The sequence below is a fragment of the Scyliorhinus canicula genome, chromosome 7 (genome assembly GCF_902713615.1).
Source record: "Scyliorhinus canicula chromosome 7, sScyCan1.1, whole genome shotgun sequence".
NCBI lineage: Eukaryota > Metazoa > Chordata > Chondrichthyes > Carcharhiniformes > Scyliorhinidae > Scyliorhinus > Scyliorhinus canicula.
The window spans coordinates 91,700,975-91,728,566 of record NC_052152.1 but is presented as its reverse complement, the minus strand read 5'-3'; the positions used below and the strand labels follow the sequence as shown (position 1 = coordinate 91,728,566).

General features: G+C 46.7%; 1 protein-coding gene across 8 annotated transcripts in view; it reads right to left on the bottom strand.

The window, feature by feature from the left end:
• Positions 1 to 27,592, bottom strand: part of frmpd4 (FERM and PDZ domain containing 4) — a 1,288,989-nt gene that overhangs the window by 299,152 nt on the left and 962,245 nt on the right. For all 8 annotated transcript variants that reach the window (XM_038802435.1, XM_038802437.1, XM_038802436.1 and 5 more), the window contains exon 2: positions 22,722 to 22,838. In XM_038802435.1, coding sequence (XP_038658363.1) covers positions 22,722 to 22,838 — 117 coding nt within the window. The remainder of the gene's footprint in view (positions 1 to 22,721; positions 22,839 to 27,592) is intronic.

The following is a 27,592-nucleotide window of genomic DNA, read 5'->3' as shown; positions in this document are numbered from 1 at the left end:
TTGGACTGTGAGAGGAAAACAGAGCACCTGGAGGAAACCCACGCACACACCGGGGAGAACGTGCAGATTCCGCACAGACAGTGACCCAAGCCAGGAATCAAACCAGGCACCCTGGAGCTGTGAAGCAACTGTGCTCACCACTGTGCTACCATGCTGCCATTTTTTGTAAAGTCTCAAAGTACTCTGCAATTAGTTTTGTACTTGTAATGTATGGAATACATAGATCTTATAAAAATTATGTTAGTGACTTTTTGCTTCCCAGGACATACTTTTTGAATTGCCTGCCGACTTGAGGTTATAGTAGCTTATCATAGAATTTACAGTGCAGAAGGAGGCCATTCAGCCCATCAAGTCTGCACCGGCTCATGGAAAGAGCACCCCATCCAACGTCAACATCTCCACCCTATCCCCATAACCCAGTAACCCCACCCAACACCAAGGGCACTTTTGGACACTAAGGGCAATTTATTATGGCCAATCCACCTAACCTGCGCATCTTTGGAATTTGGGAGGCAACCGGAGCACCCGGAGGAAGCCTACGCACACATGGGAAGGATGTGAAGACTCCACACAGACAGTGACCCAAGCCGGAATCGAACCTGAGACCCTGGAGCTGTGAAGCAATTGTGCTATCCACAATGCTACCGCGCTGCCCTTTAAAAAAAAATCAGCTAGTGGCTAATAAAACCAAACTTGGCTTTCTCCTGTGTCAAGATGTACACACACAACTTTAAATACTACAGAAACTCAGATGATACTTTAGAAGGAGGTCCTTATCCAGCTCGTTAATAGAAGGTGGTAGGCCCTGCATTTCCATTCGACATTTGCAAAGGTTTATTTATTTATGTAATTGTGATATGCAGGTTGAACTTTATTTTATCCAATGCAGTCAGTGGGGAATTGTATTTTCTCAGAACCAAAATCCATTTGGTCATAGCACAATTGCTTCACAGCTCCAGGATCGCAGGTTCGATTCCGGCTTGGGTCACTGTCTGTGTTGAGTCTGCACATCCTCCCCGTGTGTGCGTGGGTTTCCTCCGGGTGCTCCGGTTTCCTCCCACAGTCCAAAGATGTGCAGGTTAGGTGGATTGGCCATGATAAATTGCCCTTAGTGTCCAAAATTGCCCTTAGTGTTGGGTGGGGTTACTGGGTTACGGGGATAGGGGGAGGTGTTAACCTTGGGTAGGGTGCTCTTTCCAAGAGCCGGTGCAGACTCGATGGGCCAAATGGCCTCCTTCTGCACTGTACGTTCTATGATATCTATGATGATTACCTCTTTCCTAACTCTTCCAATGGCTTTGTGCAAACCATTCTCACTCTCACATCTTAGTGACAATCCACTCCCCTTACCTCCCCATGACAATAAATCATTAAAAATGTTGCCTCCTTTGACCCTACTGTGTGGCTGACAAGAGAATTCATTCTGGTGATGGTCACCTGCCGATGTTGCTATCTTGATTCATAAGCTGGGAACATCCCAGAGAGCCAGTGCTTCCCTGAAACAGCCAGTTGTGTAAGGAATTGAATGAATTATCGTCCTCCTCCTTTAGATCTTCTCTGTCAAGCATCATTCTCCAGTGAACTGATGAAAAAGTTACAGTCATCCTTTATATCTTCTTAACCTCTTTGATATTTATATTTTTATTAATTTTACTATCTGATCCAGCCAATATTCCTTGCTTTCATCCTTAAAAATGGCTTTTTGGGATTTTTATGAACCTTTTTTTTCTGAATTCCACAATTTATAAGATGGGAGGTGGGAACAAGTTTAGGAAAAAGTAGAATTTTATTAGCTAAAGTTGAGCTAATAAAAGGTCCAACTTCTAAAACAAAGACAGTTGCACTATTGATAAACACAGGTCAATCTCTGAAGCATTTATTTTCCCCAAAGCTGAAGAAGATTGTTAGTTATAAGTATATCCACAACCCTCTATTGCCTGGAGGAGTTTATGGCACGGATTATTATTATTTATTATTAAAAAAAATATTTTTATTCTGTTTTAACATTTTAACACTTTAAATACACCCAGGGGCTGGTTTAGCTCACTGGGCTAAATCGCTGGCTTTTAAAGCAGACCAAGCAGGCCAACAGCACAGTTCGATTCCCGTACCAGCCTCCCCGGACAGATGCCGGAATGTGGCGACTAGGGGCTTTTCACAGTAACTTCATTGAAGCCTACTCGTGACAATAAGCGATTTTCATTTCATATATAACACAACAATGCAAAACAACCACCCCCCCCCCCTTCCAATACCCCAATAATTCAAAACAAAAGCTCCACTTTCCCCACCAGGGACAGGACTCCAAATCTATATGAAAGATCGCTGACATGACGCTGAAAAACAATCTGAAAACAGAAACAGGGTTCACTTTTGGCATTGGTGACTGTGTGGAGTACATTCTCCCCGTGTGTGCATAGGATTCCTCTGGGTGTACCGGTTTTCTTCCACAATCCAAAGGTGTGCCAGTCAGGTGGATTGGACATGCTAAATTGCCCCTGAGGATCCAATGGTTAGGTAGGGTCATTGGAGAATGGGCCCAGGTTTTTAGAGGATGGGCGCAGACTCGATGGGCTGAATGGCCTCCTTCTGAACTGCAGGGATTCTATGGAATGTACAAACTCCACACAGTCTACCAAGTCCATAATTGAATCTCGGTCTCTGGTGCTTTAAGGCAGCAGTGCTAACCACTGTCTGGCCCCGGTGGGTAATCAGGGGCGGGATTCTCCCCTACCCGGCGTGACGGGGGGTCCCGGCGTAGGGGAGTGGGGCCAACCACTCCGGGGTCGCGCCTCCCCAAAGGTGGGGAATTCTCCTCCCCACCTTTGGGAGCTAGCCCCGCGCCGGAGCGGTTGGCACCAGAATACTGGCGCAAAAAACCGGCGCCAGCGGCCTTTCAGGCCCGCTGCCCAGCAGCGGGGCTGGCCGAAAGACTTTCACCACCGGCGCATGCGCGATGTGGGTTTCTCTTCCGCTTCCGCCATGGCGGAGGCCGTGGCAGCGGCGGAGGAGAAAGAGTGCACCCAGGGCACTGGCCCGGAGTCTGAGCGGGGAGTCCCGATCGCGGGCCTGGCCACTGTGGGTGCACCCCCGGGGTCCGATCGCCCTGCGTCCCCCCAGGACCCCGGGGGCCCGGTCGCGGCGCCGATCCCGCCGCCACCAGAGGTGGTTCAAACCTCGGCGGCGGGAGAGGCCTCCCAGCGGCGGGACTTCGACCATCGCGGGCCGGAGAATCGCTGCAGGGGCCTCGCCGATCGGAGTGACGTGATTCCCGCCCCCGCCAATTCCCGGGTGGCGGAGAATCTCTGCCACAGCGGGGGGGGGGGAATTTCGGCGGCCCCAGGCGATTCTCCGACCCTGCTGGGGGTCGGAGAATTTCGCCCAAGGTAAGACCATAAAATATAGAAACAGGAGTAGGCTATTCAGCCCCTCATGCCTGCTCTGCCATTCAATAGGATCAAGGCTGGTTCAACATTCTTCACATCCACTTTCATGTCTTTTCTCCATAATCCTTGATTCCCTCACTGATCAAAACCTTTGTATCTCAGTCGTAAATATTCAAAAGAACTCTGCCCACATAGCTCTCTATGGCAAGCAGTTACAAAAACTCACAAACTTCAGAGACAAAATCCCTTCTAATCTCAGTCTTAAATTGGCACCCCTTTATTCTGAGACTATGTCCTCTGATCCTCGACTCTCCAATGAAGGGGAAATATCCTCTCAATATTTACCCTGTCAAGTCCCTTAAGAATCCTGGGCGCAATTCTCAGCTCTCACAAAAATTCGGAGAATAGCGGGCGGCATAAATTTTTACGGACACGCTGGTCCGACGCCCTCCCGCTATTCTCCCCCCCCCCCCCCCCCACACCTGCCTCCCGACACGAATCGCTGCCCGCCGATTTTTTATGGCGAGCAGCGATTCTCTCCTGGCCGATGGGCCGATTTCCAAGGCCTTTACGGCCGTTTTTACAAGCGTAAAACACACCTGCTCTGACCATTCGTAAAAACGGCCGTAAAGTCCCGTTCTCGGGAACCATGGCACCGATTGGCACGGCCGTACCACGGCCGTGCCAAGGGTGCCATGGCAGAGGGTACTTACCCCGTGCACTCTTTCTCCCTCCGCCGCCCCAATGGATCCATCTGCGGGGCTTCTGCGGGGCATAACGGCCCGCGCATGCGCGGGTTTCACGCACAAGCGCGATGACGTCATCCGCGCATACGCGGGTTGGAGTCGTCCAATCCGCGCATGCGCGGCTGACGTCATCTGACGCGTCAGCCGTCGCTAACTCTGGCTAGCAGGCTTAACGAAATTTGTTAAGCCCGCGATGCCGGAGTTCACGGCCGCGCGATGCTAGCCCCGACCGGGGAGATGAATCGATTCCCGGTTGGGGAGGGGGGGGGCGGAGGCTGGCGTCAAACGCACCCATTTTTGACGCCAGCTTCCCGAGTTTTCGTAACGCGGGAGAATCGCGCCCCCTATGTTTCAATAAGATCACCTCTCAGTCCTCCGATGAACAGAGTCCCAACGTGTTTAACCTTTGCTCATATGACAACCCCTTCATACCGGGAATCATTCTTGTGAACCTTCTCTGAACCGGCTGCAAAGAAATATCTTCCCTTAAATGAAGGGGACCAAAACTGCTCACAAAACTCTAGATGTGGTGTCACCAGTACCTTGTACGGTTGCAGCAAGACTTCCCTTATCTTATACTTCACCCCCTTGAAATAAGGGCCAACATTCCATTAGCCTTCCTGATTGCCCACTGCATTTGTGTTCTAGATTTCTGAGTTTTCTGCACATGTACCCCCACGACCCTTTGTGTTGTGACTTTCGGCAGCTTTTTCCCATTTAAATAATATTCCGTTCTTTTGTTCTCCTTTCCAAAATGAACAATTTCTCATTTTCCCACATTAGACTCCATTTGCCAACTTTTTGATCACTTACTTAACCTATCAATATCCCTTTTCAAACTGTTTGTATCCCTCTAACAACTTGCTTTTCCGCCTATTTTTGTGTCGTCTGTAAATTTGGCTACAGTACATTCGCTTCCTTCCTCCAAATCAGTAAGATATATGTAAACAGTTGCTGTGTCAGCAGTGATCTCTGTGGAGCCCCACTGGTTACAGGTCACTAACCTGAAAAAGATCCTCTTATTCCCACTTGCTCTTTCCAGCCCATTAGCCATTTCTCTATCTGCGCCATTATACTACCTCCAACACCATTGGCATCTGATGACTTAACCTTTTATAAGGTATCTGGTCAAACACCTTCTAAATACAACACATCTACTGGTTCCCCTCTATCAAATCTGGCTGAGACTGCCTCGAAAAACTTTAATAAATTAGTCAGACAAATTTTCCTTTAATGAAGCCATGCTGACTCTGTTTGATTAAATTATGATTTTCCAAATGTGCTGCCATTACTTCCTTAATAATTGAGCCCAACACTTTTCCAACAATAGATATTAGGCTAATAGGCTATAGTTACCTGCTTTTTGCCTCCCTCCCTTTTTGAATAAGGCTGTCACATTGACAGTTTTCCAATCCTCTGGTATTTCTCCAGAATCCTTCTAATACTTCAAACTAAACACCAAAGTGCGTGAAGCTGCAAAGGCAACAACAGATAGTGTAACCAATACCTAAAAGTGTGGTGAAAATTGATGTGGGACCTACAATTTAATCTCCAAGCTCAGTACCTCTGTGCTTGAAACATCAACAAACAAAAGCAACAGCTTTTAGGACAGTACCTTGATGGTTACACAATTGGAATAATATATTTTGCCTGTTGCATTCTGTTTAAGGAATCACATAGTAAAATAAACTGTAATCCAAGAAAAGCTCTGACTGAATCTTAACGATTTGCTCGAATCCAATTCACCATAAGTCTCCTCTCCAGAGATTAAATCAAGTCTAATTATTTTGTTGGCACTCTCATATTCAAGGTTCAAAATTTTTATATTTGCATAGTCATGCAGCAGCAATTTGAGTATAATTTTTTATTCTTGCCCTGCATTGTAATCTGCCATTCTAGAATGAGGCAGCACAGTCGCACAGTGGTTAGCACTGCTGCCTAACAGCGCCAGGGACCCGGGTTCAACTCCAATCTTGGTTCTCTGTGTGGAGTTTGTATTTTCTCCCCGTGTCAGCGTGGGTTTCCTCAAACAGTCCAACGATGTGCAGGTTAGGTGGATTGGTGTGGTGAATGAGATTCACACATAAGTTACCAATGTCACTCTGTTCCCAGTATATATATGTACCGATATTGTAAGTGCAGTTGCACTACCTGACCACCAGGGGGAGTAGCTCTGGGAGTACTCGAGAGTTTGTACTGGGCTCCCCCCTTGGCTCTGCCCAGAACTGCTCCCCCTGGAACTGCTGTATAAAGATCCGTGCCACAGAGTCAGCCAGCCAGTTCACCGAAAGTTCAACGGCTAAGAGGCTGGCTCTGTTGTAAGTATATTAAAACCGCTATTCTAATCCTACAAGCACGTGTCTGTAGAATTGATGGTTCCATCAATTGGTTATGCTAAATTGCCCCTTAGTGTCCAAAGGTTAGGTGGGGTTACTGGGTTATGGGGTTAGGTTTGGGACGTGGGCCTAGGTAGGGTGCTCTTTCAGAGTGTTGGTGGAGACTCGATGGGCCAAATGGCCTCCTTCTGCACTGTAGTGATTCTATGATTCTAATTTCCCTGTTAGAAGCTCAGAGGTTAGGATTGCATAAGTGAAAATGTTCACCTCAGTGAAAACCTTCTTTTGTTATTTTATTGCCAGTGCCTGGCATTTAGGAAAAGAATGTTGACAGGCCAATCCGACATCTTTCTGAGATTTATCTTAATTCCACACTTACTCATGTATTAGATTATTTGCTACTCCAGCTAATTCTACAAATTCATTTGTGGGGGATGTGGAATTGTCCTCTCACATTTTTGACGGGGTGGTATCAGAGACGGGGCGGGAAAAGCTCACAGGATGTCCAAATCATCTTTCACGCCTATATAAAAGCATGATGCTTCCGCCCCCCCCCCCCCCCCCCATCTCTGCCATCCTCCCCCTCCCCCTGCCCCACCCCCCAGTGACGTAGCAAGTGCATGTCACATCTTTATGGCATCACGTGGGGCCTGGCTGAAAGTTTAAATGAGGTGGCCTGAGCAGAAAAGCTCCTCTGGGGTCCGCAAGCAGAGCTTAGGCTATGCCTGCCATGAAGCCAAACTACCGCTCCTCTTCCCCTTTATGAGATGCTGAGCAACAAGGACAACTTCTATTTATATAGTGCCTTTAATTTTTGAGCCAAGGTGCTTCACAGGTATCTTACCAAACAGAATTTTATATCAAGGCACATAAAGGGATATGAGAACAGAAGACCAAAAGGTTGTTCAAAAAGGTAGGCTTTTTCAAGGAGAATTTTCAAGGAGGAAAGTGAAGCAAAGAGATTGGGAATGCTCCATAGGCCAGATTGGAAGAGTACAGAAATCTCGGAAGGTTACAAGACTGAAGGAAGTTACAGGAATAGGGAAAAGTGAGGCAGTGGAGAGTTTTGAAAACAACATTTTAAAATTGTTGTTTTGCTCAGGGTGCTGATGTAGGTCAGCGAGCACAGCAGGTGGTGGATGAATGGGATTTGGTGAAAGAGCGGACACAGGAAATGCCAGCAGACCCACCCAGCACTTACTTGCTGTCAGTTATCAGCCTCCAGCCGGCACGATAGTCAGTGGGCAGCAGGATTTAATGAAGCACGGGAGACCTAATTTCCGGGTCAGTAGGTGGGGTCTTTCACTAATTCAATTGGTCATGAATCGAACCAAGGTCCCTGGCGCTGTGAAGTAACAGTGCTACCCACTGGGCAGCACAGTGGCCCAGTGGGTAGCACTGTTACTTCACAGCACCAGGGACCTGGGTTCAATTCCCAGCTTGGGTCATGTCTGTGTGGAGTCTGCATGTTCTCCTTGTGTCTGCGTGGGTTTCCTCTGGGTGCTCCGGTTCCCTCCCACAAGCCTTGAAAGATCTTGGGTGCGATTCTCCGCTGCCCACGACGGGTCATAGAATAGCGGGAGGGCGTCCCCGACATTTTTCACGCCCTCCCGCAATTCTCCCCCTCCCATGGCCGCCCCACGACACGAATCGCTGCTCGCCGTTTTTTACGGCGAACAGCGATTCTCCCCAGGCCGATGGGCCGAGTTCCCAGGCCTTTATGGCCGTTTTTACGGCAGCAAACACACCTGCTTGCTGCCGTCGTAAAAACGGCCGCAACATGCCCGTTCTGGGCATCCAGGGCCCCAACTGGCACGGCAGTCCAACGGACGCACTCTTTCTCCCTCCGCCGCCCCGCAGCATCAGTCCGAGGGGCGGCCGAGGGAGATGACAGCCCCGCGCATGCGCGGGTTGGAGCCGTCCAATCCGCGCATGCGCGGCTGACATCATCGTGCGCGTCAGCCGGCGTGACGCTTGGCGTGCGGACTTAGCGACGGTCGCTAAGGCCGCGATGCCGTGGTTCATGGGGCCCCGCTGCTAGCCCCGCCCGGGGGTGAGAATCGGGTCCCGGGAGGGGACGCAGAGGCTGCCGTGAAACACGGTCAGTTTCACGGCAGCCTTTACGACTCGCGACATTTGCGGAGAATCGCGCCCCATGGGCAGAATTCTCCGCTCCTCACGCCTCCCGTGATTCTCCCACCCCCCCCCCCCCGTTTTTCACGGCGGCCCGCAATTCTCTGACCCTGATGGGCCGAGCGGCCTGCCGTTTGCGACTGTTTAACGATGGCGGCAACCACACCTGGTCGCTGCCATCGTGACCACGGCGTGAGATGCCCGTTTGGGGCTTGTGAGGGGCCTAGAGGGGACTGAGCACCACGACCGTGCTTGGGAGGGGACAGGCCCGCGATCAGTGCCCACCGATCGTTGTGCCGGCGTCTCAATGGGATGTACTCTTTCCCCTCCACCGCCCCGCAAGATCAAGCCGCCACGTCTTGCGGGGCAGCGGAGAGGAAGATGGCAACCGCGCATGCGCGGGTTGGAGACGGCCAACCTGCCCATGCGCGGCTGACGTCATTAGGTGCGTCGGCCGCGTTACTCTTGGCGCGCCGGGCCTTGACGCCAGCGACAAGGCCCCGCGCCCGAGTTTCCCGGCACGGCCCTCCTAGCCCCCCAGCGGAGGGAGATTAGGGGGCCAGGAGAGGCCTCCGACACCGCCGTGAACCTCTCCGGGTTTCACGACGGCGTCGGGCCTTTGGGAGAATTCCGCCCGTGCTGTTAGATGAATTGGAAATCCTGAATTCTCCCTCGGTGTACCCAAACAGATGCCGGAGTGTGGTGACTGGGGGATTTTCACAGTAACTTCATTGCAGTGTTCAGGTAAGCCTACTTATGACACGAATAAAACACCTGTTGAATACTGACCCAAAGTTAAAATTGGGATTGGAGTGTTTTCTCAAACCAAAAATAGACTGCAAAATAACTCATCAGTGAAGTAACCCAATGACTGGTTACTTTATAAGGTATCAAGCTCAGGATGAGAGAGAAGAGGAGAAATAAACAATTGTTTGTGACATTGCTACACTTTAATTTGCTTCTTTTTGACAAACGAAAGAAGCCTATATGTGTTTGCAATTTCTTGTTGTTTAAATAGCGCCAAATAGAGGGTTCAATTCTGCAGCATCTCCCGAGCAGAGTGAAGTATTCCACAGTGACACAATGAATACTGGTAGTGCCAATGTAGATTGCAATGCCCTCCAAAACAGTTACAAATTTATAGGCTACTAACACAAACTTGCATTATCACTCTCATCTGTTTGGCATGAATATGGTAGAGTCTATACATAACTGTTTAAATGCATGGTTCAATGAAGGAGCGTGTACCGGGAGCAGCACCAGGCATATCTATAAATTAGATGCCAACCTAGTAAAGTTACAACATAGGACTACTTACATGCCAAAGAGCAGAAGCAGCATGTGGAAGACAGGGTGAAGTGATCAGACAAAGAACAGATCAGGGGCGAGATTCTCTGACCCCCCCGCCCGGTCGGAGAATCGCTAGGGGCGGCGTGAATCCCGCCACCGCCGGCTGCCGAATTCTCCGGCACCAGGGATTTGGCGGGGGCAGGAATCGCGCCGCACCTGTCGGCGGCCACTGGCCCCCCCTGCGATACTCCAGCCTGCGATGGGCCGAGTGGCTGCCTATTTTAGGCCGGTCCCACCGGCGTAATTTACAACAGGTACTTACTGGCGGGACCTGGCTGCGCGGGCAGCCTCCTGGGTCCTCGGAGGGGGTGAGGGAGGGTGGCGTGGGGGGATCTGGCCCCGGGAGATGCCACCACGATGGCCTGGCCTGCGATCGGGGCCCATCGATCCACGGACGGGCCTGTGCCATGGGGGCACTCTATTCCTCCACATTGGCCGGTGTAAAAGTCCGTGATGGCCAACGCGGAGATGAAGCCGCCTGCGCATGCGCCAGGATGACGCCAGCACACACTGGCACTCCTGCGCAAGCGTCAACTCGCGCTGGCTGGCGGAGGCCCATCGGCACCAGTTGGCGTGGCGCCAAGCCCCTTCCGCGCCAGCCGGTGCGCCGCAAACCACTCCGGCGCAGGCCTAGCCCCTGAAGGTCTAAGTCTGCAATCCTGCCACACCCAGGCATGAATGGCAGTGGATCCAACAATGAGCTGAGACATTCACTTCTCCATCATCTCTACACAGTAGCAACAGTGTGTGTCTCCTATAAGATGCACTGCATCAACTCACAAAGGTTCATAGAATCCCTACAGTGTAGAAGACCATTTCGTCCATCGAACCTGCAGCGACCATCTAAAAGAGTACATCATTCCCCTCACCAATCCCCTGTAACCCCACCAAACCTAAATACTAAGGAGAAATTTAGCATGGCCAATCCAACGATCCAGCACATCTTTGGACTGTGGGAGGAAACCAGAACACGTGGAGGAAACCCACGCAGACACGGGGCTCCTTCACCTGCTCCTTTCAAACCTGCAATATCTATGACCTAGAAGGACAGGGGCAGTAGATATGTGGGGACACCACCACCTGCAAGTTACCGTCCAAGCCACACACCAACCTAACTTGGAAATATATCGTTGTTCCTTCACTGTCAGTGGGTTAAAATCTTGGAACTCCCTCCCTACCAGCACTGTGGGTACACCACATGGACTGCAGCGGTTCAAAAAGGTGGCTCAAGGGCAATTAGGTTAGGCAATAAATGCTGGCATACCAATGGCACTCACATCCCGTGATCAAATACATTTTATAAATTCTGAAATGCTTGTTGTTAACAATTATATCGTTCCAATGAATTGAATTACCTGTTTGGATCATGAAAATTAAACTCACTTCCATTGAACAAAGAGACATGGATAAATAAATTATTAATGAGCTATTTAGGCAAGGCTACCGCAGTTAAGCCTGAAAATTGCTTTTCAATAAGTTCAGCCTGACAAATGATACCGAGAAGGTACAGAGGATTATTGTGCTATCTCAAAAAACCTGGTAATATATCAGGAAGAATATCCTATCCAATGCAAATGATTTCATGCTGTTAGTACTATGACTCATTGTTGTCATGCAGGCAGAAATAACAAAAGTCAAACACCAGAGCTAATTTGAGCTGCAATCATCCAAATTGGGGTAAAAATATATTGATTTAAAATGAGTATGAAGATTAAGTTATTTGGTTTCCAACGATGACAGCAATGTGGGAACAGATAGAAAAGATTTGCATTTTCTGTTTGCACTCTGTTGCAACATATAAGTAGTTAAGGAACTGTGAAGATTATTTAACCCTCAAGGCCACTAGGTCCACAGACCATATACTCTACCCAAACCCCCAATGGTTACGATGAATCTCCATCGTTCTATCTTCCCAAAAGTAAAGTTGGAGTAAATATTTCCAAGCTCAAACATTTCAGAATTATTGTCCAGAACTAGTGCAAAGAGCTGGTACCCGGATGGCAAGAAAGTTACTGCAGGAAGCAACATCAACTTCTGTTTTTGAAGTGAATTCGAGCTTGAGGGGAGACATAAATGGTGGGTCTCCATGGGTGGAAAAACAATTTGGAAGGTAAACAGATGGAGGAAGTATTTTATACACTGACAGCGCTCTCCCCAGGCCTTTGTCTCTTTTTGCTGGGAGGATTCACTCAGATGGAATTTATTGTATAATACAAATCACAGTGATACAGCTTCTGACATGTCTAATTGCTCACTTCACTGCTTCTGTTATTTCACAAGAATGTGAATATAAATGGCTGAGGCTGGACAAGGACTTTACAGCAACAGGGGAGAGAATTATATGCATGACTGAAGCCCTTTCCATATTTGTATTAATTCCAGGAAAGTGAGCATAATTTTGCAGAATACCTAACAATGTTAAAAAGAAGTGGATTGTGTGTTCAGGCATGGGATGGATACAGGGAGTGTTGAAAATTGGGTGGTTTCATGTCTAACTCCTTCTGCTCATGATTTTCCAATTGACTGTGCCCTGTGCACTGACCTCAATGCATAACAGAATATTTAACTGGCATTGACATGAGTCCTCAGCTTTTGCACGGGACATTACTTCTTGCTTTCAAAGCTAATTTTGAATGGGCACGAGAGAATCTCTGATATTAAATGAGCTCTTCAGGTGGAAGAGGCTTTGGACTTTCTTCGCACAATTAGGATTTTTCTCGCTGCAGCCAACTGCTGTGCACCCATTATGCTTGTTTTTAAGAAATCTGGTATTGAAACAAGAGCAGCCACAAGGATGGGAAGAAGGCAAAGGTACTGAGAGAAAACAGTAGTCTTGGGACTCAGCTGAATGCTCAATTATATCCTATATCCCAGCTAAATGAGTGATATTTTTAGGTTGGCTCTAAGTGCAGGAACCCTTAGTAATTTGAACACAGACTTACCACAGCACAGCAAACGGAGGAGAAAACAAGTTATTTACAGATATTTTAGCAGAATGGAAAGAGAGGCATGAGGTGCAGTTCAGTTCAGAGAAACCTGGAGTTGTACATTTAAAAAAATAAGCAATGAAAGGAGAACAATTCTATATGGCAAGATTTTTTAACACGACAGAGGAGATACATGATCTCAAGACACTGATTTTTAAAGGAGGGAATGTTTACAGAAAAAGGCCAAAAATGGTTGATGGTATTCTGGGGACGGTAAAACTTGTATTTATACGGTGTCCTTCAACACCTTTTGATTTTCCAAAGCACTTCACAGCCAATGAAACCTCATCACTAATGCAATATTTAGGACACTAAATATAAACATAAACAAGCAATGTTGAATGTGTACAAGGCATTAGTTGAGTCACAGTTTACTCTCCTAGATTCACTGGCATTCTATCAAGAAAGAAAAGACTGGGATTTGGATGCGCCCAAGTTTATGGAGTGTGGAAGATGGGAACCAGTCAACACTGGAAATTCTAAGTCTGGATGTACCATTGGCATGGATGAAAGTTTCAGCAGGAGATGAGCTGAGGTAGGCAACAATGGGCCTGGTTACAGAGGTGGATGTAGGCTGTCTCGGTGATCACCTTGGAATCACCATGTCATGTTTGCAAACTCTGAGGTTTAGTGTCAGACAATGCACTGGGGTGGTGGGGGGGGGGGGGGGGGGGGGGGTGAAGTTAATGGTCAAAGGACAGAGTCTGTGTCAGGAACCAAAGGCAATGGTTCAGTCTTCCCAATATTTAGCTGGAGGAACCAGACAATTCCTAACAGTGGATGGGATTGAAAGCAACGGTGGTTGGGTTGAAATGGGTGTCATCAGCATATGAGTGGAATCTGTCATGTAGCAGTGTATAGATGAGGGGCGACGTTCTCTGGCCTCCCTGTGGCGTGTTTCTTGGTGGCAATGGACGGCCTGTTCTTGGACAGTAGTGAGATCTTCAGGTCACACCGCTGTCAATGAGATTTCCCATTGCACACTGACGGTGTGAGCGTGCAGTTGGCGGGACCTTAAGATACCACCGGCACGAACAGCCGGAAGATCATGCCTGAGAATTAGCTGGTGTCTCAGGATAGATCCTTGTGAGACTTCAGAGGTAACGGTTCAGAAGAAAATCCATTGCGGATGATTTTCTGGTTATGACTATAGATAAGAATGAAACCAGATGAGTGTAGTCCCACCCACCTGGATTCAGAGGATTCTGTGGTCAACATTGTTAAAGGATGTAGACAGGTGGAGAAAGATAAGGAGGGATAGTTTACCATGATCATAATCACGCAGGAGGTTATTTATGACTAGGGTAAGAGCCAGTTCAGTAGTGATAGAAGCAGAAACCGGACTGGAGTTTCAAACATGGACTTGCAGAAAAGGCAGGCAGGTGACAACACATTTAAGGAATTTGGAAAAGAAAGAGGTATTGGAGATGGGGCATTAGTTTGCAAAGGCAGAGGGTTCAAGAGTGGGTACTTTTGAGGAGGAGTGATGCTGGCAAATTTGATATAATAATAATGACATAATTTCTTCACTGTCGCTGGGTTAAAATCGTGGAACACCTTCCCTAACAGCATTGTGGGTAATCCTACATCACATGGACTACTGCGGTTCAAGAAGGCAGCTCCCCACCACCTTCTCACAGGCAACTAGGGATGGGGAGGCGGTGGCATAATGGTATTGTCACGAGACTAGTAATCCAAAGACCTAAGGTAGTGCTCTGGAGTCCTAGGTTCGAATTCTGCCATGGCAGATGGTGAAATGTGAATTCAATAAAATCTGGAATTAAAAGTATAATGATGACCATGAAACCATTGTCAATTGTCCTAAAAAACAATCTGCTTCACTAATGTCCTTCAGGGAAGGAAATCTGCCATCTTTACATGGTTTACCATTTATGTGACTCCAGACCTACAGAGCGAAGTGCCCCCCTCTGAATTGGCCTAGCAATTCAATTCAAGGGCAATTATGAATGGGAAACAAGTGCTGGCCCAGTCAGCGACGTCCACATCCAGTACTAATAAAAAAAAGACAATACATGCTGGTCTGGACAGTGACCCCTGTGAAAGAATAGATAAAATATACTGGGGATTAATTTAGCATTCCCAGGACAATCCTGGAATCGTTAAAGTAAAGAACAGCAGGAACAAATAGTGCTTTTTGTGGTCAGCCACATCTGGCGATGAATGTCTAAACCAATATTTGAAAAGGAATAATGGAAAATAATTGGATGTTAAGACAGTGAAGTGAGATTAAAGTAGATAGCAATTAAAGAGCTAGTCCTGGATATTTGGCTTATAGGCCTCCTTCTGTTTGACGACATATTCCGCCACCTGTGAAACCTGTATTGTATACACATTCCGTTTAATCACTTTTGTATTATCAAAGCATATGGTTTTGAACAGATGGGAGGTACGGAGTCTCATATGTATCCTGATTAATTTAACACATGTGTCCTTGGATAATAACTTATAATATATTTATATGATCACTGTTTTGTATTAATCAAATAAGTATACCGTGATTAACCTGCACGAAGGTCTTTGGCACCATATATTGTATAACGCTTTACAAAATGTTTATGTAAAAGGAGCACTATGTCTCAATGCAATTAACAAAATATGAAATAATGCTTATATCGCCTTAATAGCAGTCCCAGTTACCCATTATGGCCAGAATAGGAAGTATTTCTTCTCATCGTGGAACCCTTAGGAAGTCTAGCCTGAGCACAGAGAGCAATATAACAAAGCAGATCAAGTGTGCTGATTGAGCCATGAAAGAAGCATAGCAAGATAAAATAAGAAACAGTTTGTTCCTATTCTCCGGGCTGATGATTGGTGTAGCATGCTGAAGACCACGCAATCTTCCTTTGCTGGTGCCAAATGGACACCGCGCCAACCCGCGCATACTCAGTTGGGCCGTGCCAACCTGCGCATGCGCGGGGGACTTTTTCTGCGCGCCAGCACTGACACAACATGGCGTCGGTGTTCAGGTGCCGGCCGCGCAGGAAGGTATGCCGAGAGGGGGGGGGAGACAGAGCCCCCCCTCCCGCCCCCACAGGCTGCCCCCCCCGGCCCTTCACACGGTGTTCCCGCTGGCAGTGACCAGGGGTGAACGGCATTGTGGTGTCATGGCGCGGTTGTGGCGATTCTCCGGCCCGGCGCGGGGCTCGGAGAATCGTCCCCCAGGTGTTTGTGTGTATGTAGATGATGTGATGATATGGTCTAACACACTAGAAGAACACTGTGAGATGGTTCTAAAGGTCCTAACCAGGGTTCACTTCTATGGGCTGAAGCTAAACAGAGAAAAGTGCCAATTTGGCATCCAGGATCTGAACTTTCTTGGCGATGTGTTCTCAACCGAAGGTGTACAACCAGACCAAGCCAAGATTAATGCCGGTGGTCAGATGCCAATACCAACTGATAAGAAGGCAATTTTACGGATGCTGGGTGTGGTTAAGTTTATGGGCCTATTTATTCCCAATCTGTCCAGCAGAACAGCAGCTTTACAAAACCTGATTAAGAAAAAGATTGAATTTCTGTGGACACCTCAGCATGCAGCTAGGTGGTAAGACATGAGATGAGCACGAACACTTGGGCTCCATTTGGGAGAATCGCCCCCCTGGTATTCCTTCGATGATGGTTTCCATCGCATGGTGGAAGATCGGAGAAGCTGATATAACATCGAAAGGTAATCGGTTAAAACAATACCAGCCAAAGGGAGTGTTAAAGGGACACAGCTTTCTACTTCTATTGCCGCGACATAGTTGCCAGAATCCCTTGGAAGCATCCAATTTAGTGAAATATTTGGCATGCTCCATTTCTGCTGTTATCACTTCTCTTTTAGGTATGCGATAGTGTTCTCGTCTTCTATTATTGTTCAAGCCTTTTGCATCGATGCACACTCTCAGGTCCCCATTTGGTTTACGTACAAACACCATAGAGCTTACCCAGTCTGTCGGCTAAGTCATCTTTTATATAATGTTGCATTGCTGCCTTCTGTCCAATTCGTCCTTGAGACGGTCCCTTAATGGCGCTGGCACTCCTCTGGGTGCATGTGTTACTGGCTTAGCATCCTGTTTGAGTTTGATGTTGTAGGTGAATGGCAAGATGCCCATTCCATTAAAGACATGCTTGTATTTGCTCAAAATGGCATCAATTCAATCATTTAGTGAACCATTTAAATTGCTAGCTGTGTGTATTCGTTGTACTACCTTTAGTATCATGCACGCCTCTACACCAATTAGCGATGACTTGTTGTCTTCAATTTCAAAGTTTACTAGCATGGAGATGTCACCATGCGGCACTGTGAGGCAGCAGGAACATTTGATCAGTATGGCATTGCCATTCTAATCTGTCAATCAACAGTTTGATTTTCATATTTTTGAAGTACTGTACACTTGGCTCAGATTGGCTTCAGTGAGTAAATTTGCATGTGCACCCATGTCCATCTTGAATGGAACACACGTGCCTTTTATTTTTAATGTCACTGTCCAATCTTTTATTCAGTTGGAAATTTGAAAAATTTTCATTTGTATCCGGTGTATCAATTCTGTTCACCACTTCCACTCTGTAGTCATCCTGCATAGGAAAGTTTGAGGAATCATCATGTACATTAAAAATTTTTTCATCATGTCCTCTACTTTGTATGCTCTGGACCTTCTTATTTGTATAAAACAATCTTTTAGCGTTGTTTGCTGGTACAGCTGAAGTGAAATGGCATTGTGAGGCAAAATGATTGAACTTTTTACATCGCGAGTATTTTTTTCCTTTCGCTGGACAATTTTTTCTAAAGTGGGCGTTGCCACAGCGTGTGCACGTCATCACGTTCGTGATGTCACTTTCGAAATGGCTGCCATCAGTGGTGAGCTGTTTACTGACCTGCGCTACAGCATTAATAGCATCGGCCACGTTGCCTGAGTTCACACCTTTTTCCTTAGCCCTGGATTTGGACAAATCTATGGCTTCTTCTAAAGACAGAATTGGTCTTCTGAATAACCTTTCTCGCAATCGCTCATCAAAAATGGCAAACACTATTTGATCATGCAACATTGGATCCACAACGGAGGAAAAATTACAGGTCTGTGCTCTTAGCCTTAAATCCGTAATAAATGAATCTACCGATTCTCCATTAAACTGCAGCCTTTTTATGAACATGCATCGTTTGTATGTCTCATTGATTTGCGCTTTGCAATGCGCATCAAATTTCTCCACGACGAGTTCAAACTTTTTTTTATCCTCTCCGTTTGTAAATTCAAATGAATTAAACAATTCAGATGCCTGTGGTCCAGCTAAATTGTGAAGGAGTGTGATTTTCTGTGATCAGGAGCTGATTCTAACACGGAGGTGGAGAGAAAAACATTTCAATTGCTGTTTGAAGTTTTTCCAGTTTAGATTTAGTTTACTGGTGATCCTGAAGTGTTCTGGCTATTTTGGACCTTCCACCTTGCGATCCGGAACTTGGTGCTGTCTTCGAGATCTATGTAGACGCTTGATTGTTCTTTTCTTTCTCGACTCTATGCTAACTTTCTGCTCAATGCTTACTTTTTAGGAACATGTGCTTGGTACCATGTGGTGATCATTGTGATTCTTGTTCCCAGGATGGATGTTGTAGTGTTCACAAAGACCATAGAAGCTAAGTGCATAAACAAAGCTAACATTTATTTACACTATTTAAATTAAGCTCAACCACATACTCCTAAAGTAAACAATAATCTAATCTACAAACTATACTCAACTACACTAGTCTCATAATACTGTACTGAACTCTCTATCACTGTTCTCACTAGCTCTTTCCCAGAGATCTGTGAGTTACTGCTTTATATAGTCCTGCATCTAGCTCCATCTAGTGGTTAATTATAATATGACATTAACTCTTTGTCATCTGCATATTTCCTATAATGTCATAAGCACAACTGATATAATTCTCATGCTGTACTGTAAGCTACTGCCTGGTAAAGGGCAGCACGGTAGCATAGTGGTTAGAAGAAATGCTTCACAGCTCCAGGGTCCTAGGTTCGAATCCCGGCTTGGGTCACTGTCTGTGTGGAGTTTGCACGTTCTCCCCGTGTGTGCGTGGGTTTCCTCCGGGTGCTCCGGTTTGCTCCCACAATCCAAAGATGTGCAGGTTAGGCGAATTGGCCAGGCTAAATTGCCCTCAGAGTCCAAATTGCCCTGAGTGTTAGGTGGGGTTACTGGGTTATGGGGATAGGGTGGAGGTATGGGCTTGGGTCGGGTGCTCTTTCCAAGAGCCGGTGCAGACTCGATGGGCCGAATGGCCTCCTTCTGCACTGTAAATTCAATGAAACTAGGTGCTGACATATTTAATAAAATACCAGTGTATAATATTGGTGACAGATGAATCAGTGGGGAAGGAGTTAAAATACCCAAAATGTTCTATTATTTCCTTAATTCTACATCATCAAGATCCACATCATTTACATTACAGCTCTGAAAAGACAAATATGCTTTTTATTGATGACCTCATGAGGCAAACTCAGCAGATTAAAACAATTCGAAAACAACCTAAACTAGATATAACCACGGGGTGGGTTTTCTGATCCAGTTTTCAGGAATGGCAGTGGAAGCACAGATCCAACAGGAGCCCCAAAAGGTTTTTAGGCTATCAGTATTTCTCGTTCCCATTGTCCCCAACACCCACCAATGATGTAATAGAGTTCCAGCCATAAAAGGACGGTAACCCCATCACCAAACTTATTAATATAATTAGCAGCCTCCTGCTCTATTATCCTCAAACATTAAATAAACCACTTCTGCTCTCCCCCCCGAATCTCCCCAAGACACTCCCGCCACCCCCACGCTCCTCCAACTTCACTCTCTTCACCCCTGCTCCCTATTCTCCTCCCCTGCTCCCCACTCTCCCCTCCATTCCACACTCTCCCTCCACTCCACACCCCCCCACTCCCCACTCTTCCCCCCTTCCAGGGGGCTGGTGAAGAGAATCCACTGAGGGCATGCTGGTAAGTGCAGCCCCGATGGGGAGCGGGTGGTGGTGGGGGGGGGGGGGGGGGGGGGGGGGGGGGGGTGTCATGTCTGGGCAGGACTCTGGCTGTCCCAGTGAAAAGACTTTGAATGGGAGCGTCTGTTCCCATGTTGAGTTGGGGAGGGGGGGGGGGGAGATTTTCCCCTGTCTTTGGGGCACCCCTTTGCTCATTTCATTTATTATTAGATTGAGGCAGCCTTCATAAACTGCTCCCTGATACAGTATTTTGCTAACAGGGCAGGCAAGTGTGACATTGTGGGACTCGCCTCCAGGATTCTTTTCGACCAAGTGTCAGAAAATTGGCGGGAAACATGGCAGTGAAGCCCGTTGAGTTGACACTTACCAAAAAAATAGAAAATTCCACCCAGTATTTCCTTCCCTTTTAATAGCTTTTGTTATATCACGTTTATTCACAATGGAGCATGCACGCGAGAGACATTTTTTTGAAAACAATTAAAATTTAGGTGAAGTCCCAAGAGTCATAATACTTGGGTTAGGTTGAAATGAAGAAGACAAGACAAATTAATTATTCGGTTCCATCAAGCGTTTTAAAAAGCTGCAGATGATAAAATTAAGGCAAGGTGATAAGAGTTATGCAGTTCTAGGGTTCTGGGAAAAAATAGAGACAAAGGAACAAACATAGAATGATATTGGAGTTTCCTGAAACGATGGGAGCAATTTGAGAGGAACAATAATCATAAGTGTAGATAAAATATCGTAAAGGTACATAACAGACAAAGAGAAGCTCAAGTTTGTCGGTGGTGCAGTAATGTCTTTGAAATTGAAATCATTCCATATTAATACCACTCAAAGAAAACTTTGATTGATGGAATGGATTTGCTACTCAGTGTTTTCATGGGGTAGCAACGCATCAAATGTCCCCATGAATACAAATAGCATGTGGGCTGAATTTTTTCTTGTGTGCCACCTCAGGCAGGAAAAGAGGGGTGTAGCTCGCCGGTTCCACAGCTGGATTTTCCCACCACTTAACTGTGCACCCCTGCTGGGTTCTGTTTGCCAGTTCCCTGCTTGCAAAAACCTGCGAGGACCCGGGTGGCGGGACGTTATACTGCCAGTGGGGCGGGGAGCTTTTGTTATGGGGAGACTTTCCAGTGGGGAGGCCTGCTAATTATATTGGATTGGATTTGTTTATTGTCACGTGTACCAAGGTACAGCGAAAAGTATTTTTCTGCGAGCAGCTCAACAGATCATTAAATACGTGGGAAGAAAAGAACATAAAAGAAATTACATAATAGGGCAACACAAGGTATACAATGTAACTACATAAGCACCGTCATCGGATGAAGCATACAGGGTGTAGTGTTAATGAGGTCTGTCCATAAGAGGGTCATTTAGGAGTCTGGTAACAGCGGGGAAGAAGCTGTTTTTGAGTCTGTTTGTGCGTGTTCTCAGACTTCTGTATCTCCTGCCCGATGGAAGAAGTTGGAAGAGTGAGTAAGCCGTGTGGGAGGGGTTTTTGATTATGCTACCCGCTTTCCCCAGGCAGCGGGAGGTGTAAATGGAGTCAATGAATGGGAGGCAGGTTTATATGATGGACTGGGTGGTTTTCACGACTCTGAAGTTTCTTGCGGTCCTGGGCCAAGCAGTTGCTATACCAGGCTGTGATGCAGCCAGATAGGATGCTTTCTATGATGCATCTGTAAAAGCTGGTAAGGGTTAATGTGGAGATGCCGAATTTCCTTAGTTTCCTGAGGAAGTATAGGTGCTGTTGTGCTTTCTTGGTGGTAGCGTCGACGTGGGTGGACCAGGCCAGATTTTTGGAGGTGTACACCCCTAGGAATATGAAGCTGTTAACCATCTCCACCTCGGCCCCGTTGATGCTGACAGGGGTGTGTACAGTACTTTGCTTCCTGAAGTCAATGACCAGCTCTTTAGTTTTGCTGGCATTGAGGGAGAGTTTGTTGTCGCTGCACCACTCCACCAGGTTTTCTATCTCCCTCCTGTATTCTGGCTCATCGTTATTCAAGATCCGGCCCACTATGGTCGTATCGTCAGCTACAGCCAATATTTAAATGAACTCAAATGGGGTTCCAGTCATTTCATGGCAGGACCGCCGTTACATCACTGGCAGGGGATGGGACAATTAAGCGGGGAAATCCCACTGGCATGAAAGTCGTTTTGGGAATCTCACTTGATTCTCTGCCCCCGCCATCATTCCCACCCATTGAAAATAGTGGTGGAAAATCCCCCCCCTCCTCCACAAACTGTACTGAAATGTATCACAAGTAAAATTGTAATTGGGATAATCATCGCTGCAAATTGATATTAGGAACTGAAAATATGTTTGCCACTTTATCTTTTAGTCTTTTAGAAGGAGATGTTTAATTGAGCACTTTAATAGTCAATGGCCCTGTATCATAAGAAATGAGGCGAAGAAGAAAATTAGATGCCTGATATACATTTTAGAAGGCTTTAGAGTGGCCACTCAAAAAACTGACTGTCCAGTCAAACGTCAGACGAGGGGAAACCGTGGAAATTCTTGTGTTATACTCAACATCCCTGTAATATAATGGTTGGATTCTGAACAACTGTCCCGAACTGAATTCAAAGAAAGTTATTTCCTTCATGGCTGTCACTCAGGCAGATATTATAGAACAAAACTGGAAGTTTTAACAATTTATTGGCTGCAGCTCATTTATCAATGATGGTCTCCAGATTACATAATCTAATTGGGCCAGAATCACCGCCCTCATATGTCATAATTGCAGTTTCTGTGTAAGGCAAGAAAGAATGGAGTAAAAAAGAAATCCAGCTTTGGAACTTACTTAATGTAGTAATCTCTGCCGTCCTTAGTAGTCGCCATCTCCCATCCATAGGGAAGCCCCTGAGAACAGTTCCAGTTCGACGGAGAAGGTAACCAGCCCGGAGACTTGGTTCTGTGGCTAGAAATAAGGAAAGTAATTGATTAAGTTAGAAGTTTACATATCAATTTTTCTTTACTATTAAATCCACCCTTCGGCAGCCATGAGAAAGGCTACTGAAGGGTGCAGCATATTGAAACGCCAGGAGCTGTAGCTTGCAAACATCACTTAGTGAGCAGTCATTTACCTTGTACTTTTGGGGACCATTATCTATGACTAATGACATTAAACATGCAGTGAGCCATAAAAAATGCTTGTTCCACACAAAGCCCAGAGTCCCCAAGTCGATTCAAATGCAGAACACCATAAGGGTAGAATGAATCACAAAATGTCCTTAAATTAACCGTGACTACATTTCTAAAGTACTTGGTTGGTTGTTAAGTGCTGTGGGGATATCCTGAATCACAAAGACATTGTATAAGTAGTTATTTCTTTTCTTTCTTTAAGCTTGCAGATTTCTAGAATAACACATTTCAGACAAGTTTATTGTAATAATCTTGTATAATAATGATCTTTTATTATTGTCACAAGTAGGCTTACATTAACACTACAATTAAGTTACTGTGTAAAGCCCCTAGTTGCTACATTCCGGTGCCTGCTTGGGTACACAGAGGGAGAATTTAGAATGTCCAATTCACCTGACAAGCACGTCTTTAGGAAATTGTGGGAGGAAACCGGAGCACCCGGAGGAAACCCACACAGACACGGGGAGAACGTGCGGACTCCTCACAGACAGTGACCCAAGCGGGAATCGAACCTGGGACCCTGGCGCTGTGAAGCAACAGTGCTAACCACTATATCACTGTGCTGCCCATAAAATCTCTGGGATGGGTCTTGAACCCACAACCTTCAGACTCCAAGGCAAGAGTGTTACCACTAAGTCACCGATAATTACACAAACTCTTTGTCAGTTATCTTTGAATAAAACACATTTTCACCAACGTTCCCAACAGTGACTCGTTTTCTCTTTACATGATCTTTCAGCAATGTGCCTCATATGGCTACATTAACTTTTTTATTACTCCCTTACTTAAAAAGCACAATTTCACTTCTCTCAAACATAATGAAATTCAACACATTAGTCTAATAGGATTAAAATGTTTTAGCGAAATTATATGCACAGTTAAGAATAATTAGTATGCTTGCTTTCAACTTCACAAACCATTACATGTCATAAATCAAGCCCTCTTTTATTATTCATTTGTGTCATTTTTTTAGACTTTATCAGCAATGATAGCATCAATCAAATTTCTACTTCCAACTGTATTTACAAGGTTCTAGTGTGTTTTCATTGCATCTCTTGCAATGTTTACACAGCTACGAAGATAGAAAGACATACAAACAGCTGGAGAGACAGATAAGAGAATGGATGAGAAGCTTTCCCCAGTAATGTAGTTGGAGCATCTAGCTAGCTTGAGTTGGAATATTGCTTCACACTGTGTTACCTTATTTCAGGTCGGGTGGCGGTAAAGGTGCCACATCTTCCTTGTTTGAAAGAAAATAAACAGAGCTGCAGGTCCCAGTCCAATTGTTTTGCAGTGGGCATTAAGAGGAATGTAATCAGGTACTTGAGATGCCTTCCACAATTGAATATTCTATAGACTAAACAAGATACGAATTAAGAGCAGGAGGAGGCTATTCGATCCTTTGAGCCTGCTCCATCATTTAATAAGATCATGGCTAATTTGCCTCCACATCCACGTATCACCCACCCGGATAACCTTTGACTCCCTGGTTCGTCAAGAATCTAGCTGCCTTTGCCTTAAAATATTCAATGTTGCTGTCCCCATCTCTCTCTGAGGAAGAGACTGCCGAAGATTCGCAAACTTCAGACAACAACAATTCTGCTAATCTCCATCTTAAATGTGAGACCCTTTACTTTTTAAACAGGGCTCCTAGTACTTGGCCGGGATTCCCCGATCCCACGGCCAAGTTCTGATGTCAGCGTCAAAAGCGGCGCAGGCCACTCCAGCATCAACAGGCCTCCAGGCCCAGATATTCAGCCCTTCCCAGAGGGCTAGTATGGCGCCGGAGTGGTGTCCGCTGCTCCAGCCGGCGCGCCACGGCCGGCGCAGGTCCGCGCATGCGCGTGGGTTCCAGTCTCTGCGCCGGCTTCCGGGCAATATGGCGGAACCCTAGAGGTGCCCGGCCCAGAGGAACATAGGTCCCCCATGGAAATATTCCGCCCGCCGATCGGTAGGCCCCGATAGCGGGCCAGGCCACCATGGAGCTCTGCCCCTCCCCGGAGTCGGATCCCCCCGCCCCACCACCCGGACAGCCCCGCAGCTGGAATTCTGAGGTACCCCTGGGTAGGACCATACATAACCTATGCCGGCGGAACTCAGCCAAACCCAGTCGGCACTCAGCCCGTCGAGGCGCAGAGAATCGCCGGGGGGCCGCTTTCAATGGCCCCCGACCGGTGCGGCGGTGATCCCGCGGGCGCCCGAGATTGGCGCCAGAGATTTGGCAGGCCGCGTGGGAGCGGCATGGTGCGATTCTCACCCCCCCCCCCCCCCCCCCGATTCTTCGACCCGACAGGGGATTGGAGAATCCTGACCCCTGTCTCTCCCACAAAGGGAAACATTCTTTCACCATTCACTCTGCCAACACCCTCAGAATCTTATATGTTTCAATAAGATCACTTCTCAACTCCAACGCATACAAGCCCATGATGCCCAACCTTTCTTTGTAAGATGACCCCGTCCCCACCGCCACCTCCCCTATCCCAGGTGTCAGTTGATTTGTTTTTAGAAGTGGCTGCAGAGATGGTCTGGGTCCAATTTCATTTAATTTCACTTCATTTTCATTTCATTTTCATTTTGCCAAGATTCCAGGAAGATGCCAGACCAGAATTAGTGTTGGCGAAACCATATCCTAGCAACAGTCTTTAATTGGACAGTCAGGAAAAAAATAGATGACAGAAAGTCTTCAACAAATTGTAAATACCTTGTATTAATATTCTGAATTGATGCTCCAGCTTTTTTAGGAACAATGTTGGAAAGCATACTGAATCTTTGAATCACTCCTGCTTCCACAGAGTTACATTTAGGAGGTACCCCAATGATATGCTGGGGAATCCCTCTGGGAGGTTCCCAGCTAAAGGTTTACCCGGCAATTGTCCAAGAGTGTTAACTTCTTCTGGACAAATCCGCTGGGCTGGGAACCATCTGACAGATGCGATTTAAATCACTAACTTCAGATTGTTCTGCAGTTTTGCCCTGATACATACTCTGAGTGAGTTAGAAGGAAAAAACTCACTTTTTAAAAAATGTAGCATATCCAATTATTTTTTTTTCCAATTAAGGGACAATTTAGCGTGGCCAATCCACCTAACCTGCACATCTTTGAGTTGTGGGGGTGAAACCCACGCAGGCATGGGGAGAGTGACCCAGGGCCGGGATTCGTACCCGGGTCCTCAGCGCCGCAGGCCCAGTGCTATCCACTGTGCCACATGCCACCAGGAAAAAAATTACTTCTAACTACAGCGTAACTATTTTAAAAGAACAGACCCAGCCTTCCACTGCACTTCACCCTGCTTCCTGCAGGGGAGAAACCACGCCAGTCTTGTCCCTGAACGGATGCACTCCCACCCCCCGCAAAACAGCCCAAATGGACCTGAACCCCCCCCCCCCCCCCCCCCCCCCCCCCCGATGCGATCTGCTCCAACTTCTCTCCCCAGTGAAACCTGGTTCGACCTCCCCCTCCTCACTGGACTGACACCCCTCCATGCTGACTGACACTACCCCTCTCAGTCTGACAGCCCCCCACCAGATTGACCGCCTCTCTCGCGGACTGACCGCATATTCCTCGGTGCAACCACAACCCCCCCCCCCCGATACGATCTGCTCCAACTTCTCTCCTCCCCAGTGAAGCCTTTTTCGACCTCCCTCTCCTCACTGGACTGACACCCCTCCTTGCTGACTGACACCACCCCTCTCAGTCTGACAGCCCCCCACCAGATTGACCGCCTCTCTCGCGGACTGACCCCATATTCCTTGGTGCAAACACAACCCCCCCACTCCTCAACCTTTTAATTTTCCCTTTAAATATTTCCTTTATGACAGCTAGTGCACACTGATGAAGCTGGAAGCGGACTTTGCTGCTCCTGTCTCAGCCAGGAAGGTTAGGCAGGACAGGGGCTTTAGAATCCCAGTGTGGGTAAATCCATCGATAGCCGCAATTCGCTGGAGTTTGCAACTCTGAGGAAGTTACGGGCTAAGTAACAGAAGCTTAATTTTAAATACTTATTGTGTTTGATATTGATCAAATATTGATATTTACATTTGATATTGGCTGTTCAGACTTGTTCCAAACACTTCTGTGTAATTGGCTTGGTGAGAGTTTCCTTAAGCTGTCGAAAATCTCTCGAGCTAAGATTTGTGCCTTTGTTCTCCACCATATCAGTTAAAGCAGGTCAGAACTAATAATTAATCTCAGTCATGGTAAAGTGGTTCTGGAGAATATGTAGGATGCCCATTACATTTCCTGTCCTTTCCGGTATCAGAAATGTTACACTATGAGGTAAGTTTAACATCAGAACAGAATAGTTAAAACAGCCTCTGGAGTCTGTCCCACTATTCAGTGAGATCACGGCTAATCTGTATTTTGACTCAATTTACTAGCTTTAGTTCCATTTCCCTTCTGTATTAGACATAGATATAGAACATACAGTGCAGAAGGAGGCCATTTGGCCTATCGATTCTGCACCGACACACTAAAGCCCTCACGTCTACCCTATCCCCGTAACCCAATAACCCCTCCTAAACTTTTTGGTC